Source organism: Drosophila ananassae, chromosome XR (assembly GCF_017639315.1).
Source record: "Drosophila ananassae strain 14024-0371.13 chromosome XR, ASM1763931v2, whole genome shotgun sequence".
Taxonomy (NCBI): Eukaryota; Metazoa; Arthropoda; class Insecta; order Diptera; family Drosophilidae; genus Drosophila; species Drosophila ananassae.
Genome location: NC_057932.1, coordinates 22,118,316 through 22,136,589, shown reverse-complemented (window position 1 = coordinate 22,136,589; position 18,274 = coordinate 22,118,316). Strand labels below are relative to the sequence as shown.

Below are 18,274 nucleotides of genomic sequence, written 5' to 3'. Positions count from 1 at the left end.
TATACGTAATTGCATACGTCTTGAAGCCAGGAGGAAAAAGGAGGAAAGGTAAGTTTTGTCTTAGGTCGTAGTATTCTAAGATATATCTTCCTAAATAATACTCAACTGAAATCTCTGAATTAAAATCGAATGTAAAATTTTGGAGATTGCGCTAATAGTTTTCATCGAAACCAACAGAAGAAATAAGACTTATAACAGGGCAAAACGAGTTTTAAAAGAAACGATTTATAGCTCTCATAACAATGGACTAATAAATTTGATTATCCTTCGAAAGGCCTGGATAATTTGGCGGCTTTTTCGCCAAGTTTGTGGCTCTGCCAGGCGTTTTACCGAAGTCCCTCGTACGAAGCCGAATGCTGCTCTGCTTGGATTTGCTGCTGGTTGGCTGGCTCGCTGCTATGCTCTGTCAGTCGAGCCTCACAACTCAAACGCAACGGTAGACGAGAATAAAGAACGGCGAAAGCCTCGTGCTCCTCCAAGCCCCAAAACCAAGAACAACAACAAGGCGTCCAATGGCAAAACAAGCAATGGCAGTAGCAGCAACTACACATTCCTGTTAACCGTTAACCAAATGGCAATTTAATTAAATAATATATATTTTTTTTGAGTTTTCTAACAGTAATAAAACGAGTTACCGTTCTAAAACTGTAACTAATACCTTGAAATAGTGAAAAAATAAAGCGAAAGGCAGCAGCCGCATTTTGAAGTTACGTCAAAAGGAGTCAGTCGCCAAAGCTGGGTACCCGAAGAGCGCGAGGGAGAGATCTGACGGAAAGCAACGAAAACACAACAGGAGAGCACGCGATAAACGAATATAACTGAAATTGTGAAAGGAGCAGAGTGAAGAAGGCAGTAGCAGAGAAAGCGGCAGCGTCATCGAAAGGAGAAAGTTGTTTTTGGCGCGTCGTCCTCGCCGCCATTTCATTTCCTTTTTATTTTTTGTTTCCCTAGTTTTGGCTTTTGTTTGCGTTTTAGTTTTTGCGTTTGCAGTCAGCCGGCTTGGCCATAGAGTCGATAAACCAGATTGTGGGAGAGGAAGTGTAGGAGCTAAGGAGCCAGGGAGGAGGAGCAGGCAAAAAAAGAAGGCTACACCGAAGGCTTATGTAAAGCGTAATATGGAAGCATGTCGTCCACTTCCAGCTCCGTGCTAGCGTTGTCATCGTTTAATCTATTATTTTTCACCCAAGGTAAGCACCTGACACTTTACATAAGCCCTTATCGGCATCCACATAGAACTCGAACTCGGACATGGACATGGACATGGCTGGGCGGGGACTTAGAGAATTCAGTTATTGTAGAAGTCAGCTAAAATAAAGTAATACAATTCCTACGCCGGAGCAACTAAGGCCTTCAGGCTAGAGAAACAAATATTTTTTGGCCTACATGTCGTATGAGTTATTTTTTTTTAGCTCATGAAAAATCATAGAAAAGGTCTCACAAAGGCAGTCAATTATACGTGTTATTACTCATACATAATAATATTTAATATTTGAATACATAATATTTGAATTTAATTAAAACAAAAGCGGCAGAAATGTTGTTTGCTGGCACAGCTGTTCCTAGATGGAAAACTAATTTTTTTAGTTTTCCGCTTAGTTTCGGTTTAAAACAGCCGCCAGGCTTAATTGAAGGCTTTGGGGCAAGCCAAGCGCTAATAATTGGAAACGGAATGTGGCTAAACTATAGCAGGATGGAAACAAAAGAGAGGGGTCTGCTGACAGCCAAACACTCTCCGTGGGGAATATTTCCCAATCAAATAAAACGCCGCTGTTGACCCAACACTGTGGTTTCGACACTTGCAGCACAACCACAGAGAGTGGGAAATATGCAACAATCTGCTTTGTTCTTCTTCAAGGACTGAAACTATTTTTAGGCACTTAGTTGCCCCACACACTTAAGCCACACAAAGCACAATTGGACTGCGCTGCAACTTGTAAATTGAGGACTACAGTACCGTGGAATATATTTTAACAACAATCCCAATCAGTGCATCCATTTACTTCTTTGGAAGAAAAATCCAATATAATCCAAAGTCTCATTTATTTTTATATATTTTCTACCTTTCCAAAGGCTGTGCATTTTAAAATACGCAACTTAAGGACTCTTTTGACAATTAAACCTTACCAAAAAAACGAAAAGCTTGCCCTGAAATGTAGGCAATAAAAAATGCAATTTGCAATTATTCCTACCGACAACAACAAGTTCAACAAGTGTGACCTACGGGGTTGGAAATGGGTAGGGGACAATATTAAAGACTTAGCTGGCCCGGTACTCAGTTGCCTGGCCCCCTGGCCCGCTGACCCCACTGCCCCTTTTCCCTGCCTCATCGCCGTCTAGGTTACTCTTCTGCAAAGCAAATAAAGTGCGAAATGAGAATTGACATGCAGCATGGACGGCACAGTGGGAGATGGAAATAGATTTATTTAGAAAACGGTTTGTTGTTAGTTTCGACCAAACATAGACTGTTTATACAAAAGAAAAATCTGGTGCCAGGAATTGAATTTCGATATAGTGGCTCTAACTTTTCGCAACCACTGTGCGGGGTGGAAAGCCTTTCGCAAGCTGAGCCAGTGGCTGGGATTAGCTCTTGTTGTGACCTCGTGGCCTGGTGGCATGCAAAATGCAACTAATTATGAATTTTAATTAATTCTGGCGTTTTATTTTGTTTGCTTCTGTTACCGCTGCGTAGCCCGTGGGCAATAATACAAATAATAAAGTGACTCTGGGAATTGCAGCAGAAGTGTTCAGCTCTATCCCCTCTCTTTTGTCCCCAAAGGCTTTCTTCTACTCTTTGCACTTTTCCCAGCACTTTCTCTTGCCATTGAGGGGCACGCCCACGACTTGGCAAGGATAAAAATAAAACAGCAGGAAAACAAGAACATTGAATGACTCTGTGGATCCGACCAACCCCACCACACCCAGCTAGGCTTCAAGTGGTTGTTTTTGTTCGTGTTTCGTTTGATTGGGCCGGGTTCATGGCATTTTGGCCATGGGAGCTTGCATTTCGCTCTTGACCAGCTGCGGGGACATTGAAAAACCAGCTGCCACCGTCACCGCAACCAGGAAATGTTTTCATTTTCAGAATGCAAATCTTACGAAAAGCACCAAATTCAGCTTTGAGCATTCTTTTCGATATTTTGCCAAGGCAACGAAATCACTGAGGCCACAAGGCCAAAAATTCAATACCCAAACATTGAAAACTGGCAAAAATTTGTGTTTAATTAGAGAAAATATAACATTGGCTTTTCATAATTTTTTCTTGCAACAATTTTCTGGATTGCCCACAGGCTTCATGTTTATAAATGAAAATGCTTTGCCGCCTATTTCTGCCATATTTTATGTTTTTTTTTAACGAGAATAATATTGTATTGGGCTGGCATACTAAATATTTCGATTTTGGGTGCAACAGCTGCTTGAGACAGATTATGTGACCTCCATCCTTAACCCTATAACGCCCAATGCTGACTCCATGGAAGCTTTAATTTAATACTCTAGTGGCTTAAACTGTATTTTGTCTATTGGACATTTGTAATTAACTGTGTGGTCGTTCTAGGACAAATGCATTATTAAGTTCCATAAAAATGTCAGGGATGTCGTAGAAGTGCACTGAGAGAAGTTCCGGCCTAATCATACCCACGCATTTTGCCCACAGATATGTACACACAGAATCTTTATTGATTGGTTTAAATCCAGTTCGAAGCCTGCAACTGAGGCGAAGGTGTACGGTTTTTTACAAGAGCTCGTCAAATGCCTTGCACAGATCCTCAAGAGGATGCTTCCTTTGGGTAATTGGACCCGATCTCTCAGGTGTGTGCCATCAGGAAAACTTTATTGCTTGTCACGTTGCATACAGACAAGTGAAAAGACAGCAAAAAGGCTTAGGACATACAAATATGCAGCATACAAACAAGAAACGTGCCAGAAACTAGGGGCACATTTCCAACCACCGTGTTGTTAAACCAATTGACAAACATTGTCATTATATTACTGTTTCATTCCATCTCCCATTTCTGTTTCAATTTTCCCTCTTTTTGTTACTTTTCCTTAAAGCCTAAACCGCCTTTTAGTCAATTCGTTCTCTGGAGGAGTTCCTTCTACTCGAAAATAGCCGGGTTCAGGATTCAAGGGTATCCCATTTTATAAACAATAGCCGTCGCCCGCCGGACCGTCTCCAGATTTATTTTCCTGGGTTTCCATATTTGTTTGTTTTGTCTGATAGAGACAAAGAATCTCCCACTTTGATAGGGGGATGTGGGTGTTTGTTTATGGCAAAATCAATGCAAACCTTGTCTAAAAATAGCAACTGTCCAAAATGCGTCACAATACGGGTTGGCTAAAAGGCCCTACGCGACCTAATTAAATCGTCCGACAATTGATGGATTGGCGCATCGAAAAAAGTAAATTATTGGTTGATTGAATGACGAACTGATTGACTGACCCTGCACTGGGAGAATCGAGGTTGATGGTTAAGGTAAATAGTTTTCTAGGAAGCTTAAAAATAAGAACCTATCTATAAGCTTCTTAAGTTTTAAACTATCTTAAGCTTCTTAAGTTTTAAACTAAAAAGTGCTTCATAACGAGTCCCTTAATCTTAGTTAGACTTTTTTTCCCCGTGTAAGTTTAGTCGCTTTTATTGGCGATTCGTGTGGAAATCAATTAACTGACGTCAGCAAGGGTGTGAGTGGGGTTTGCCCCTGGAAAGGGGGCGGTGGGAGGCAGTGGGCCATGTGTGGGCAGGATGATAGTGAGTTGAAGAACAACAACAGTGCATACCTTTCGGCAAGCAGATTGCCGAATCGCCTTGCATAACCTCACACATGCGAAGAGTACTTTTGTTTTCTGCAATCCCCTTCCCCCTTTCTACCCACTGGAGCTTCCTGTAAAAGCTTTCTTCCCCCACCCCTTTCCCCCTCCCATTGAAAACTTATTATGGCCACTTTTTGGTTTGCACAACTTTATCAACATTATGGATGACTGACTGACTTACTTCTGCTTTCACACTCCACCAACGTTGAACCTAAGAATTATTTGATATCTGGCAATCCAGAAATATTAAGATGTTTTCCTGGGTGTTTTTGGGCTCTGCGAATTGCAATCGAGGAACCCTATTATGCTCCATCAGTTTACCGGGATTCTTTTGTTGGATCATACATAATTATGTGAAAAATATTGTTATGGTTTCACGTTGCTGTGGATGAGATTTCTATGTTTATTTAAATTGTTTTTCCTCGTTAAAAATAAAGTTTTTTCCAGACGTATGATGTGAATCCAATAATAAAATAAGATATATGTATATATAATATATGAGGAACATTAATAGCCCTTTGCCTTCTCTTCTTATTTAATCAGGTCCTTTCTTACTCAGTTTTTTTTCCGATGGCTGTCGAACAGTCGAAAGAGAGGAAGCAGAAGGAGCGAAAACAGGCATCGCCATAAATATGTAAACAGTGCATGCTACCTTGTGGGTACTGTACTTTGTACACGAGTGACCTTCGCGTGTCGGGGCAACATTTAACATTTAACATGGAGAATTTTCTGAATATTAGCTGCAAGCAGTTAGCAAAAAAAAAGCGCACAGGGAGGCACAATAACAACAACATTGCAATATTAAGGACAATGGGTGTTGCTGCCATCCACCTTTGGTGATGAGCTCTGAACCTGATATTTGATTTATTAGCCGTTAGTTGCCGGCTTGATAAGGGACACGAACTGCATGAAAATGACCAGGGCCTCTAGCATGAAGAAGAATACCTTTTTGGGATTTAAATTGTTTTTAGATAAGTCTTGTTGATAGGAAAAATGTTGATAGGTTACCCCGGCCAAGGTCTGGAGATTCAGGTGGTAGATACCACATATTTCGAACTCTATGGGATCCTGCATGATCTGCATGGCAAACTCCTCGATCTGGACTCTCTCGTTATGCGTGTGTCCTGATCGATCCTTGAGCAGAATATGCAGGAGTTTTGACTGAAAAGTGAGTGTATATTAAGATGGTTGTGCTAAGTATTATGCCAAAAATTCACCTTTCCCACACATCGGTGGCAGGCGGCACACAAAGTTGATAGCTTGTAGATAGTGGGTAGGACCACGTAACTGGCCATGGCAAAAAGAAGCCAGTTTCCGGGCATCTGCTCCAGATAGTCGCCCATAAAGTAGACGTTGCACACAATGAGACAGTCGCCGGTGCACAAGACATTCAGGAGGAGCAAGGAGAAGCCGTAGAGCTGGGTGACACTCCGCGATAGCCTGGCCAGGCGGGCGTACTCGGCCCTCAGGACCTGATAATCTACCAGGTCGCCTTTCTGAGCCTTGACCAGCAGAAGGTCCATCTGGTAGTCTAGGCGCTCAACCAGAAGCTGCATTTGCAGATAGCGGCCTCGAACCGCTTGGGTGCTATAGGCGTACCGGAGGTTCTCTAAGTACATTCCACTCCACGCCGCGGACAAGTAGCTCACAAGAAGGATGTAGAAGATCAGCAGGATTTCCAGGCCGAACTGTCTGTAGAAAAAGCGGCTGGACCGCACTGCCGGCAGCTCCTCCAAGAGACGACAACTTCGTCGGCACTCGACCATCGCCCCAAAGGCTATGCCCAAGTGGAGCACCCTGTATGCTACACTGATGCTTTGAATGCTTTGTACGAAGTAGAAGGCTAATACCTTTCCATAAGTTTCTTTGCCACGAACGAATTTTCGTATCTGGTTGGCCAGTTCAGTCATCACCATCAGGAGGAAGCAGCTTCCGAAGAGGCGACCCAGGCGGTTGCCATTCCAGCCGCAGGCCAAGCCTAGGAGCTGAAAGTAGCCCCAGAGACAGTGTTCTAGCCACCAGGACATCGGGTCAAAGACTGAAGCACTTTTGACTTCCACACAGGGGTTTAGGTCAGGGGTTATCTGTCAATTAATCAAAGTGTGCACCAAGTATACAAGTTAATCAGTAAATGGGGTTGGGTTTCCTGGGCTACCGTCGATGTTCTTTTTGGTAATCAATGAAGAACGCCTTTCATTTTATATTAGAAGTAGACTTTTTACTCGTAATTTCTTTCAGTGCTCACGGTGCTTAGTTCGACGATCAAGTACAATGAATATGCCACTGACAGGGGCGGTAATGTGAGCATTCCCTGCATTGCCCAGGGCAACATAATGTGGGTGAAAGAGCACGGCAGCAACAGCACTATAGTTCAGGTGCGTACACTGTAAGGGCATTTCTAATCCCCTAAAATATTCCAATCCCCTAATCATAAAAAATACAGACTGGTCGTGTTTTGGTACTGCGCAATGTGAGTACCGCGGATTCTGGCATTTACGTGTGCTTCGCCTCGCAGCCACGCCCATCAACAACGCCTGTAATTGTAGCATCTGTAAAACCTGCCACATCAACAACTACCTCGCCAGCATCCAAGAAAGAGGAGCCCGTGCAGAATGAACAGAATGACAGCACAGAGTCCCCTAAGGATTCGGAGCAGGAGGAGATGGCATACCAGGCTTTCCAGCGAACTAGACTCACCGTCCGTACGGTCCCCGGCCCGGTGACCCAGCTCTACTTCAAGGCCTCGACCATCCTTGGCTTTCTCATCTGGCGGTTTAACAAGACCCAGTCCGGGGGCTACCCGGTGCGCAGCTTCACGGCTGAGTTCCGAAACGTCTCCTACAGCTCTCCGCCGGCAAACGCCAGTTTCGAGCATGTCTGGAGCCGAATGGATCCCATCAACATAGCTCCCAATGTGGTGAGTTGTTCGGCTGAGTTCTTCTTAAAGGTTTAATACGGCATACAGCATTTTTCAATTTTGCATATGATAGTTTTCGATTGAAATTTTATACTTGAATTCCCTCCGAATTTTACAGCGTCAAATGGAGGTATATCGACTGGCACCCAACACTACCTATGAGTTTCGGATATGGGCCAACAACGAGCTGGGTAGCGGAGAGGTGGTCACCACGAATGTCACAACTCTGCCGGAGACCAAAGAGGAGGGTGAGTACTCCCGGTCCGAGGCTCAGATAAGAGTTTCTTTAAGTCTAGAATAAGCTAGGTCAATCCGCGCTATACTCTATGTCGTTGACTATACCTGTACCTATTACTGATCATTTTGGAATATATTTTCGATGTGTAAACCGTAAAACGTAAAAGTAAATCGTTTCTTAGCTGGTCATTCCTAATTTCCAATTGGTGTGGACATCCTGCGAGGGGGATTGCAAACAATCCCGCTGATACAAAGAGGCGCTCTGGAATTTTGCAATTCCTGTCGCGGAATCAAGTCTAGTTTTTTTATTGATTGGTAGAGAAACCTAAGATATAGATCATTGTTTAGTACATCCAATTTTAATATATTTTTATGGTAATTTTCGTTTTGCATCTATCTCTTTCTCCCTTCTCTCTGTGTGAATCTTTCCGACCTCGGTCTATCTTTCTTTATCTCTGGCCCAGATCTCATACGCCTTATAAAACCCGACTTAGACAATTTCGATCCACGCATTTGGATAGTAGCTGTCAGCATAGTGCTCGGAACCCTTGTGATATTAGCGATTGGACTCTGCATTGTGCTCTCCAAGGAGTGCTATCAGTCAACGCAAATGGGTACAGACTAAGTCGATCAACTTTAGACCAACTCCAAAAACTCCAGACTCAGCTCCAAAATCCAGTTTTGAATAAATCAAAAATTACCTGTAGACTATCATCACCTTTAGTGGCGGAAAATGTTTTTTTTTTTTTTTTTTATTTTCCATATTTTATTTTATTTTAAATAATTCTCTTTTAAGTAATTTACAACATTTAAATGCAATGTTAACTGTTTTTGTTATGGCTATTGATGTTGTTGCTGTGTCGTTGTTGTTGCTATATTATTGTTGCTGTTGCCGCTTATATTTATTAATGTTGTAAAAAGTTTAGTTTGCTTTAAGATTTTTTACATATAGTTGCGACGCTGGTTGTTTTTTGTAAACCATTTAGCCACCAAAATAATATATTAAAATCTTTCTGTATATAAAAATATGGTTAGGAACTGTAAATAAAATTACAGATAAATACGAGGCTTACGACCAGGTCATAAAACCGCATTTACGGGTTCCCATTACCACTCAAATATATAATCGAAACATTTTATTATATCCTCAGAGCGGAAAAATTTGTTTCATAAATGAAAATAACTTTGTGTATTCTATTTTGTAGCTTAAGCTTAGAAAACACTCAGTAAGGGCAAAAAATCTTCCTAAGTCATTTAAAAATTAAATAGTAATCTCTTAATTTTCGAACCTATATTTTTTACTCACGTATATATGAGTTAAAGCCTCTATAAAGTAGTGTCCTAGACCAAAGAATAAGAAGCTTTAAGCACTTCAACTGTGATAGCCAGCACTTGTAGCCGAAAATCAATTACTGGATAAAAGAAAATCAAACTAAATAGAAAACAAATAGACGCCTCAAAATAAACTTTAAGCTCCAGCGAACCAAAGTCTTGCTTATAAAAATCGTTAAAATTTATATCATAAAATTGTTAAATGCCTAGAGACCAAGGAAATGCTTTATTAATGTTGTAACCGTGTATGTAATTTACTCTTAAATATAATATTGTGTTATTTGCATTTACAACTTAATATAAAACCCAAAAAGAGCACGAATATTAAACGTTTTAATGAGGAAAAGAAATATGTTTCGTTGAGTATTTGATTTAGTTCTTTTTGGAGATACTCCAGCTTGGATTTTAATAATGATGCACTCTCCAAAAACACACTATATACATACTTTATCCATACTATATCCATACAAAGATCGCATACCTCTTTAGCGAGAGAAAATTGTTGCTTCCATTACGCATACGTCCTGTGGGCCCAGTGCGCCGTTTGTAGGCTAAAGTGTCGCTTTTTTCAAGTGGCACTTGGCTGAAGCGCCACAGACGCTTGTAAATATTTGCGTTAAGCTGTTGCACACACCAATACACACACACCAACACAAACACAAAAAGATATTCCAAAAAAAATAAAATAAAATAAAAGGTAAAGTACTGAACAAATAATAAAAATTTGTCTAATAAATGTATTTTTTCTCTCTCTCTTTCTGTCCGTCTCTTTCTATCTTTTATCTACCTATATGATTGACTATACCTCTATGTAAATTTTAATATTTTACCTGGAACTATCTTGAAGAACTGCAAGATGGTTGGGACAGCATAGAGCTTATACCGAATATAATACTTAATCCCGGTTTCAGCGAGTCTGACGGTGCTGGAGAGCCTGGTGGCGATAGGGAGCATGCAGATGGCGAGGAGGAGGAGGAAAACGGGGAGGAGGAAGAAGAGGTCATAGACCAGGCCCCGCCTCTGGCGTTTCCCCGCAGTATTTTGTTTTCTCCGCCCCAGGGCCACCAGCTGCAACATCCTCACACTACCTCCGCCCATCTGCACTTGAAGCACCACCCCCACTATCCGTACTACCCGAACCGTCGACAGAACCACTTCCCGCATCACCGTAGACGCGACGAGGAGGAGGAGGAGGAGTACGAGGAAGAGCAGGAGCCCACCATGGAGAGGTTCAAGCGGAAGGTGTCGGTCTTCTTCACCGGTCCCACCATCAAACGTATTTGAGAGTACAAAAACTTCAGCGCCGGGTTGTTAATTGCTGTTTGATCGGCCGATAGTCTACAAAATAAATACATAGTATATAGCGAGAGAGAGCTTACCGGCTAAATATTATTTTTATTAGGTTTTTGCTTGAAGGCTAGAAAATAAAACAGAGCACCAAAGATAGTCCTGTCCCCTTTGATTTTTGCTCATTGTTGCTTATTCAGATCACAAGATATATAAATAAATAGATATATATAGCATACACTAGTATTGTACACTGATAACAAATATATTGCTGTGATAAAAATTCAATTGAGAGGACATTGTAAGAACTCGAAACCTAAAACACACAATGAAAATTATTAACCATTATAAATTTTGCTGAAGCTCGTAAAAGAAAAAAATACCCACTTGAATTTTGCGTAGTTAAATATGTCATCTGAGTTTATATATAAATTATAGTAAAGTCGTAAAAATTTCCTTAGAAATCTAAAGGATCTTATCTTAAAAAAGATATCTAGGGGGTCCACTTTAGTTTCTTTGTTATTTAAGATCTTGGAGATTAAATTTAAAAATATACATTTAACAGATACTTTGTGGCATTTGGTTAAAATTAAATGGTCCTCTGATTTTTCTAAAACATTATATAAAATCAAAATGAAAATAAAAAAATATGCTGCAAAGAATCTCTTATAGTCAGAGCTTACGACTATAGCGTTCCAATTTTTTGGGTTTTAGGTTCAAAACGATTTAACAAACTGTGAAACAATTTTATAATTGAGCAAATATTTTGCACTGTAGAGCGCACCAATCGATCTATTTATGGATATATAAATATATTGATAAAGTAAAGTTTGATAAAAATTTTAAATAAAAATGGGAAATTGGCAATGCCTTGTGCTTCAGTTCGGCCTCAAAGCTAATAAAATTAAAACCAAAAAGAGTATGACATTATATACGAAATTATATACATACATAGATATATAGTTTATTTAGTTGAAAAACCAAAAATTTCAAATGATAAAATAAAAAACTGCTTCCACACACAAACAACAATAAAAAAACGAAAACCAAAAACCAAACAATGAAATTGTTATAAAAGATAAATCAAAACTAATTTTTAAGAAACGATTATTGTGTATATATATACGGATTAAAAACAAATAAATATGGACATACGGAGGGAGTGTTGTACATAAGAATATTTGGTATCTTAAGAAAGACTGTAGTTACCTTCTAAGACACTGGCCTGCGCTATTAACCAGTTCCTTGGTTCGATATCATAGGCACTCCAGAAATTATTGTTTTTTCATCGATCTGCTAAAGATACCCACAAAAACATATACAGAAATACTATATATTTCTAATCAATTCGAAACGGACACCTAACATAAAAGCAAAGTAAATCGAAAGAGTTGAATACCAACTAAATTAAATGCTAACTAAATCTGGCCTACGCCCTGATCTTAAACTCTTGGCTGTATTTCTAGTTCTTATAGCTTTGGGTTGTGGCTTATTATTACTGCGCTTATCGAGGGAGATGGGCTTCTAACACCAATGAAAATCAACAAGAACTTAAATATTAAAAAAATTATAAATAAATCTAAGTTTACAAGCAAAATTGCAAGTATTTTCCACGAAGAGGAGACTCAACTCAAACTAATAGTTTGTTTAAAAATAGGACACATCCTTCTTTTTTGATCCTTGGAATTGATTTTCAGGATCTTTGAATGGATTTACATAACAATAATTAAATAAAATAAAAGATACAAGAAACTTTGACGAATTTTCTTTAAAAATGCATGTGTTTTTTATTGTTTGACAAAAAAAACGAAGCGTATTGTATTAAAAAATAGTGGATGGGAAGCTTATGGATATGGATGTCTGGGGATGGGCTGTACTGATCGGTCGCATGAGGGGTGTGCGAGGAGCGATCTGGGTTGTCATCTTGACCATCCAGGACCTCTGACTCCAGAATTCTATAACTCTGGCGCCGTTCTACTGGCGGCGGGATGCCTGGGAGGAGGACTGGCGCCAAGGCTGGTGGACGGCGTGGTAGCCGGACTGGGTCTGGGCAGGAGTACTGCGGCCGAAGGGACTCTTCGAGTTTACCTGAAGCATGTAGTCTCCCTCAAGGTCGAAGTCGGTGGCGATGCCCATGTAGGCGCGCTTGCCATACCCCTTGTTCTGCTTGTACTCTTTGTAGGAGCTGGCGGCCACCGAGGGGAAGTTTCGTTCGTTTCCGGGGCGGACGGACTCGGCAAAGTAGCGAGTTGCACGCATAGCGGCCTCCACGACGTTGTCAGCTCCGGGAACTCCGGTACCAGGTCCGTTGGGGTAGAAATCAACATTAGCCAGGCGCTCGGAGGTGCCCATGCCGTAGGCCGAAGTGTGGATGGCATCGACAAAGTCGGCGTCACCGCGTGCCAGGCCAGTAAGCTTCTCCTCAGGTTTGCCGTAAATCTTGGAGGGGTCCAGGGCGGTGATGCGGCGCAGCTTGTGTCCGGTCTGGCGCGTGAACTGGCGGCCAGCGACTCCGGCAACGTGGGCAGCGGGGCCGGATCCGATAAGGTGGATGATCTCCTGTGGCACGTTGACAGTGTTGGTCAGTTCCACGAGGCGGTTGCCAATGATCTCGCCGATCCGCTCGATGTTCAAAGTTGCGTATTGCTCGAAGTTCTCGATGGCATCGCCCAACTGGATCACGATCAGGTCTCCGGTCTTGGTATCATCCTGGTCATCGTTCTGCTTCCTGCGCTGCTGCTGCTGCTCTTCGGAGGAGTCGGAGTCGGTACCAGGGTAGGGCTGGAGGTTGTAGCGTTGTTGGTACGCCTGGACCAGTTTGCGGGTGGCCTTCTGCACCTGGGACGAGCGCTGAGGCAGACCCTGGATGAAGATGGTCACCTCGTCGTCACCGAAGTTCTGCTGGCGTTTCACAGTCTGGACGAAGTTGTTTAGGTTGAACTGAATCTTCTGGCCATTCTCGCCGACAATGTAACCGCGTACTTGGCTGGGTTCCGGGGTGTACTCTGGCTTAAAGACTCCATTGAACTGGGACAGATGATCTACGAATGGGATATAAGTTACTGCTTAGCCGCAAGGTTTTCAATGAATAATAAGTGTGTACTTACAGAGTTTGTCCAGCAGGGAGGCTCCCTCCTCGAGGCTCATCTCCTGTAGCTTGTTCAGGGTGACCTGCTTCAGGGAAGGAAGCTCCTCAATTTCCCGGGGGCTAACCCAGTTGCTGGGCTGGTCCACTCCATTCAAAGAGTTAGAGCGGCTCTGAGGATTGGCCATGACGGAGGCCGCCAGGAGGCAGGCCACCAGGCATACGGTGCGCAGAGGATTCATTTTGGGTTCCGTTCCGGTTTTCGGCTTCGTAAGACTGTTTCAGACACCGTACTAAACTGTACTGCATGCCCCTGACTGCAAATGGGCCCTTTTTATAGCTCCCGAAAAATATACAACTCGTCAAGCAAATCCAAGAGTCAGCGATATTGCACACGCGCCGGAAGAAATTGATTGCGATCGAATCGATTTAGCAACCGCACCTGACTTCTACCCGGATCAGCAGAAATTATAGACATTCTCTGATTAGGCAACCTCTTGATGAGTTGTGCAATTTTCACTTTTTCGTTTTTTTATTTTCTGTTGACAATCTCTTATTGAAAATTTCTTCAATCCCTATATTCTTTCCACGCTTATGTAATTTTGTAGGCGAGATTTTGGTAACAGAAATTTCGTTTTTCAATAACATTTTTAAACCTATGGCTTTTTTGCAGCTTTGAAAGCTTTTCCAAGTATATATTAATAATGTGTTCAGAAATTATTTTTTTTAACGTTATATCTTTAAGAAGTCCCTGGAAAAACTTTCACTGGATAATTGTTATATCAAGCCCCAAAAACTTCCATTCTAATAAATATTTTGGTTAAATGCTTATATTGATATTTAAGCATATACTTTTTTAACTGTGGAAATATACAAGAGTTACAAAATAAAAAAAAATATTTGAAGCGACGCATCGAATATCAAATTATAATAACACAATTATCGATATCAATTATAGTTTGAATGGGAACAATTTATTTTTTTGCTATTAATATTATTCGAATTGTTGATACAAACCAAAAGTAGTATTAAAAATAATTAAATTTCTTAAAATTAAGTTTTATATACATATGTATTGTAGGACCCCTTTCAAATCTTGCAATCCCTCATGGAAACTGAAAACTTTCCGCCATTCGTCTTATCAAGTGTAAATCTAGAATCATTGAACTGATTTGTCCTTGAATTAGAGATGGAAAACTAAGATCAAAGAAAAACTAAAAACTTAAGAAGCATATCAAATCCAAAAGAAGATACAATTTTAAAATAGATCATTTTAAAATAGATCATTTTATAATAAGAATTAAAGCCAGATCCCCCAAGACTTAAAACATTTAACAATGTGTGAAAACTACAAAGTAAATACAATTTAATAATTTTAATTAAGCGATTAGCAGCCGCATCAATCGCGTCAGGCAAAGGTAAATGGTCTTATCGGTCGTGTAGAAAACCTACTATATATGGAGCGACTCATGCGATTCCCAGGCGGAAAACCTTACGTTGCAGAAAGCAATATATTGCTGGCACTAGCATAAAATATAATTGATTCTATATATTCACATATGGGGCTACTCTGGCTATATAAACCCCTGTCTTTGAGTGCCAAAATCAGTTCAACTCGCTCTGTGTTGAAGTCGCAATCCCGGATCCGAACCCGAACCATGAACCCCATGAAAGTGCTCAGCCTTTTGGCTTTCCTGGCGGTAGCCGCCTTAGGCAAACCCAACAACCGCATGGACAACTCCGTAAGCCAGGCCCTGAAGCCGTCCCAGTGGCTCTCCGGCTCCCAGCTGGAGGCCATTCCTGCGGTGGATGACCTCACCCTCGAACGTCTGGAAAGCATGAGCCTCGAGAAAGGAGCAGAGTTGGTGCAACAGATCTGTAAGTAAATATGCAGATTTCCTTATTGGCTATTAAGTCCTTAAAATTTGTGAGGTTTCAAAATCCCCAAGACAATCCTAAACACTTAAATTAAATTAATTGGAACTTCAGTCAAGAAAGTAAACTATAACGGCCTCTACCCTCCAATAGACCACTTGTCCCAGATTCACCACAATGTGGAGCCCAACTTCGTGCCCAGCAACATTCAAGCCTACGTGCCCAAGCCCAATGGCGAGAAATTGGCTGCTCCCCTGAACGAGATGATCCAGCGCCTGAAGCAGAAGCAGAACTTCGGCGACGATGAGGTGACCATCATTCTGACCGGCCTGCCCCAGACCACCGAGACCGTTAAGAAGGCCACCCGGAAGCTGGTCCAGGCCTACATGCAGCGATACAACTTGCAGCAGCAGCGCCAGAAGGGCAAGAACACCAACCAGGACTACGACTATGGAAGCGAGAAGCGCAACCAGCGCACCAGCAGCGAGGAGAACTCCAGCGAGGAGGTTAAGAACGCCAAAACCCAGAGCGGAGACATCATTGTAAGTTTTCCTAAGGTTCCCCAGTTACTAAACAAGAATAACTAAGTCCTTGAATTCCCCTTCGTTAGGTGATTGATCTAGGATCCACCCTGACTAACTACAAGCGCTACGCCATGCTAGACATTGAAAAGACTGGTGCCAAGATCGGCAAGTGGATCGTCCAGATGGTCAACGAGCTTGACATGCCTTTCGACACCATCCATCTGATTGGTCAGAACGTGGGCGCCCATGTCGCCGGAGCCGCCGCCCAGGAGTTCACTCGCCTCACCGGACACCAGCTGCGTCGCGTCACCGGTCTGGATCCCTCCAAGATCGTAGCCAAGAGCAAGAACACCCTGACCGGACTGGCCCGCGGCGATGCAGAGTTCGTCGATGCCATCCATACATCCGTCTACGGTATGGGCACCCCTATTCGCTCAGGAGACGTCGACTTCTACCCCAACGGACCCGCCGCCGGAGTGCCCGGAGCCAGCAACGTAGTGGAGGCCGCCATGCGCGCCACCCGCTATTTCGCCGAATCCGTTCGCCCTGGAAACGAGCGCAGCTTCCCCGCCGTCCCAGCCAACTCTCTGGAGCAGTACAAGCGCAACGATGGCTTCGGCAAGCGCGCCTACATGGGAATTGATACCGCTCACGACCTCGAAGGCGACTATATCCTCCAGGTGAACGCCCAGAGCCCCTTCGGCCGCAACGCCCCCGCCCAAAAGCAGAGCAGCTACCACGGCGTTCACCAGACGTGGAGCAGCAAGGACAACAAGGACTATGAATAAGGAGCACGCTCGCAACTTCCCCTCCCCTCCCGCAAACCACAACCACGACCCAGCTCGGGACCGTGCACTGGAAAGCCTGTTAGTTTAAGTCGATTTGAATTGGCATTTTCTTGAGTAACTTTTAGTAAGCAGAGCTCAAAATTCAACATGCAATAAACGCAAAAGACTCTTTTTGAATAAGAGCTTGAACGTTATCAAATAGAAATCGTTTAAATTCAAAGGGGGATAAAAATCACAAATATACATATAGCTTCATATGGATTCACTTCAAAAAGTAATAAACTCACAAAACTTACCCGCTGCATCCATAGCATTTATTTCCCTTTTCTTTTTCTCCATTTTGTATGCATCTCTTACGCAAAAAGTCCCGTTATTGAACAACTGCACCATACGATTGCATCGCTGCACATTAACACGAAAAGCAATAACAAACACTTGCATTTAAAAACTGCACTAAAATTACTTTCGATCGTAACAAGACTCCGATATTTTTTTTATAACTTTTAAACTAGTAAATAAACACTTACCAAGTTTTAATACAACCGGATATATAACTGTCCGAGATGTTCAGCGGTGGTTCCACGTCTCCTTTCTAGCCTAGGGATTATATGCCCCCAGGCCAGGGTTGTATCTTCGCCAATACAGATCCGATTTTCAGCGGAAACCTTTAACCGCTTCGTAGACCATTTCGATCAATTTTTTTATATATTTAGTCTTAGTCTTATAATATTTTTCATGGGGTGCCCTGGGAAAGCCTGGTAAGGAAAATATGGCCCCAAGCGATTGCTGTATCTTTGCCAATATATATCCGATTCTTAAGCGGAATACCTTAAAAGATTCGTAGACCCATTCCCTATCAATCTGCATCAAAATCTTGAAACAACATTTTCGATCCATTTTTCTCCACTTTTTTCATGGGGTGCCCTGGGAAAGCTTGGTATGGAAAATATGGCCCCAAGCGATTGCTGTATCTTTGCCAATATATATCCGATTCTTAAGCAGAATACATTAAAAGATTCGTAGACCCATTCCCTATCAATCTGCATCAAAATCTTGAAACAACATTTTCGATCCATTTTTTTCATTTTTTTCATGGGGTGCCCTGGGAAAGCTTGGTATGGAAAATATGGCCCCAAGCGATTGCTGTATCTTTGCCAATATATATCCGATTCTTAAGCGGAATACCTTAAACGATTCGTAGATTCATTTCCTATCAATCTGCATCAAAATCTTGAAACAGCATTTTCGATCCATTTTTTTCATGGGGTGCCCATGGGAAAGCCTGGTATGGAAAATATGGCCCCAAGCGATTGCTGTATCTTTGCCAATATATATCCGATTCTTAAGCGGAATACCTTAAAAGATTTGTAGACCGATTCCCTATTAATCTGCCTCAAAATCTTGGAACAAAATTTTCGATCCA

General features: G+C 42.0%; 4 protein-coding genes across 6 annotated transcripts; 2 read left to right on the top strand and 2 right to left on the bottom strand.

Moving 5' to 3' along the window:
* Positions 1–382: 382 nt before the first annotated feature.
* Positions 383–11,217, top strand: LOC6501916 (contactin-2). 3 transcript variants are annotated; one of them, XM_014904173.3, is made up of 6 exons: positions 383–1,187; positions 7,045–7,181; positions 7,250–7,723; positions 7,842–7,971; positions 8,425–8,574; positions 10,140–11,217. In XM_014904173.3, exons 1-6 carry the CDS (start codon positions 1,124–1,126, stop codon positions 10,574–10,576), a joined length of 1,392 nt encoding a protein of 463 aa, XP_014759659.1. In that variant the 5' UTR covers positions 383–1,123; the 3' UTR covers positions 10,577–11,217. The 3 variants fall into 3 exon arrangements, with proteins under 3 accessions (XP_014759659.1, XP_001966679.1, XP_014759660.1); XM_001966643.4 differs by lacking the exon at positions 8,425–8,574; XM_014904174.3 differs by lacking the exon at positions 8,425–8,574 and having other exon boundaries at positions 384–1,187; positions 10,204–10,450.
* On the bottom strand, positions 5,657–6,833 carry LOC6501914 (putative gustatory receptor 9a). The gene is made up of 3 exons (XM_001966644.3): positions 6,024–6,833; positions 5,815–5,967; positions 5,657–5,751 (listed from the first exon to the last, which is right to left on the bottom strand). Exons 1-3 carry the CDS (start codon positions 6,831–6,833, stop codon positions 5,674–5,676), a joined length of 1,041 nt encoding a protein of 346 aa, XP_001966680.1. The 3' UTR covers positions 5,657–5,673.
* A 1,124-nt stretch (positions 11,218–12,341) lies between the features above and the next one.
* Positions 12,342–13,958, bottom strand: LOC6501913 (vitellogenin-2). The gene is made up of 2 exons (XM_001966645.3): positions 13,687–13,958; positions 12,342–13,620 (listed from the first exon to the last, which is right to left on the bottom strand). Exons 1-2 carry the CDS (start codon positions 13,904–13,906, stop codon positions 12,554–12,556), a joined length of 1,287 nt encoding a protein of 428 aa, XP_001966681.3. The 5' UTR covers positions 13,907–13,958; the 3' UTR covers positions 12,342–12,553.
* A 1,289-nt stretch (positions 13,959–15,247) lies between these two features.
* Positions 15,248–17,050, top strand: LOC6501917 (vitellogenin-1). Its single transcript, XM_001966646.4, has 3 exons — positions 15,248–15,542; positions 15,693–16,081; positions 16,150–17,050. Exons 1-3 carry the CDS (start codon positions 15,323–15,325, stop codon positions 16,849–16,851), a joined length of 1,311 nt encoding a protein of 436 aa, XP_001966682.3. The 5' UTR covers positions 15,248–15,322; the 3' UTR covers positions 16,852–17,050.
* Positions 17,051–18,274: the final 1,224 nt, after the last annotated feature.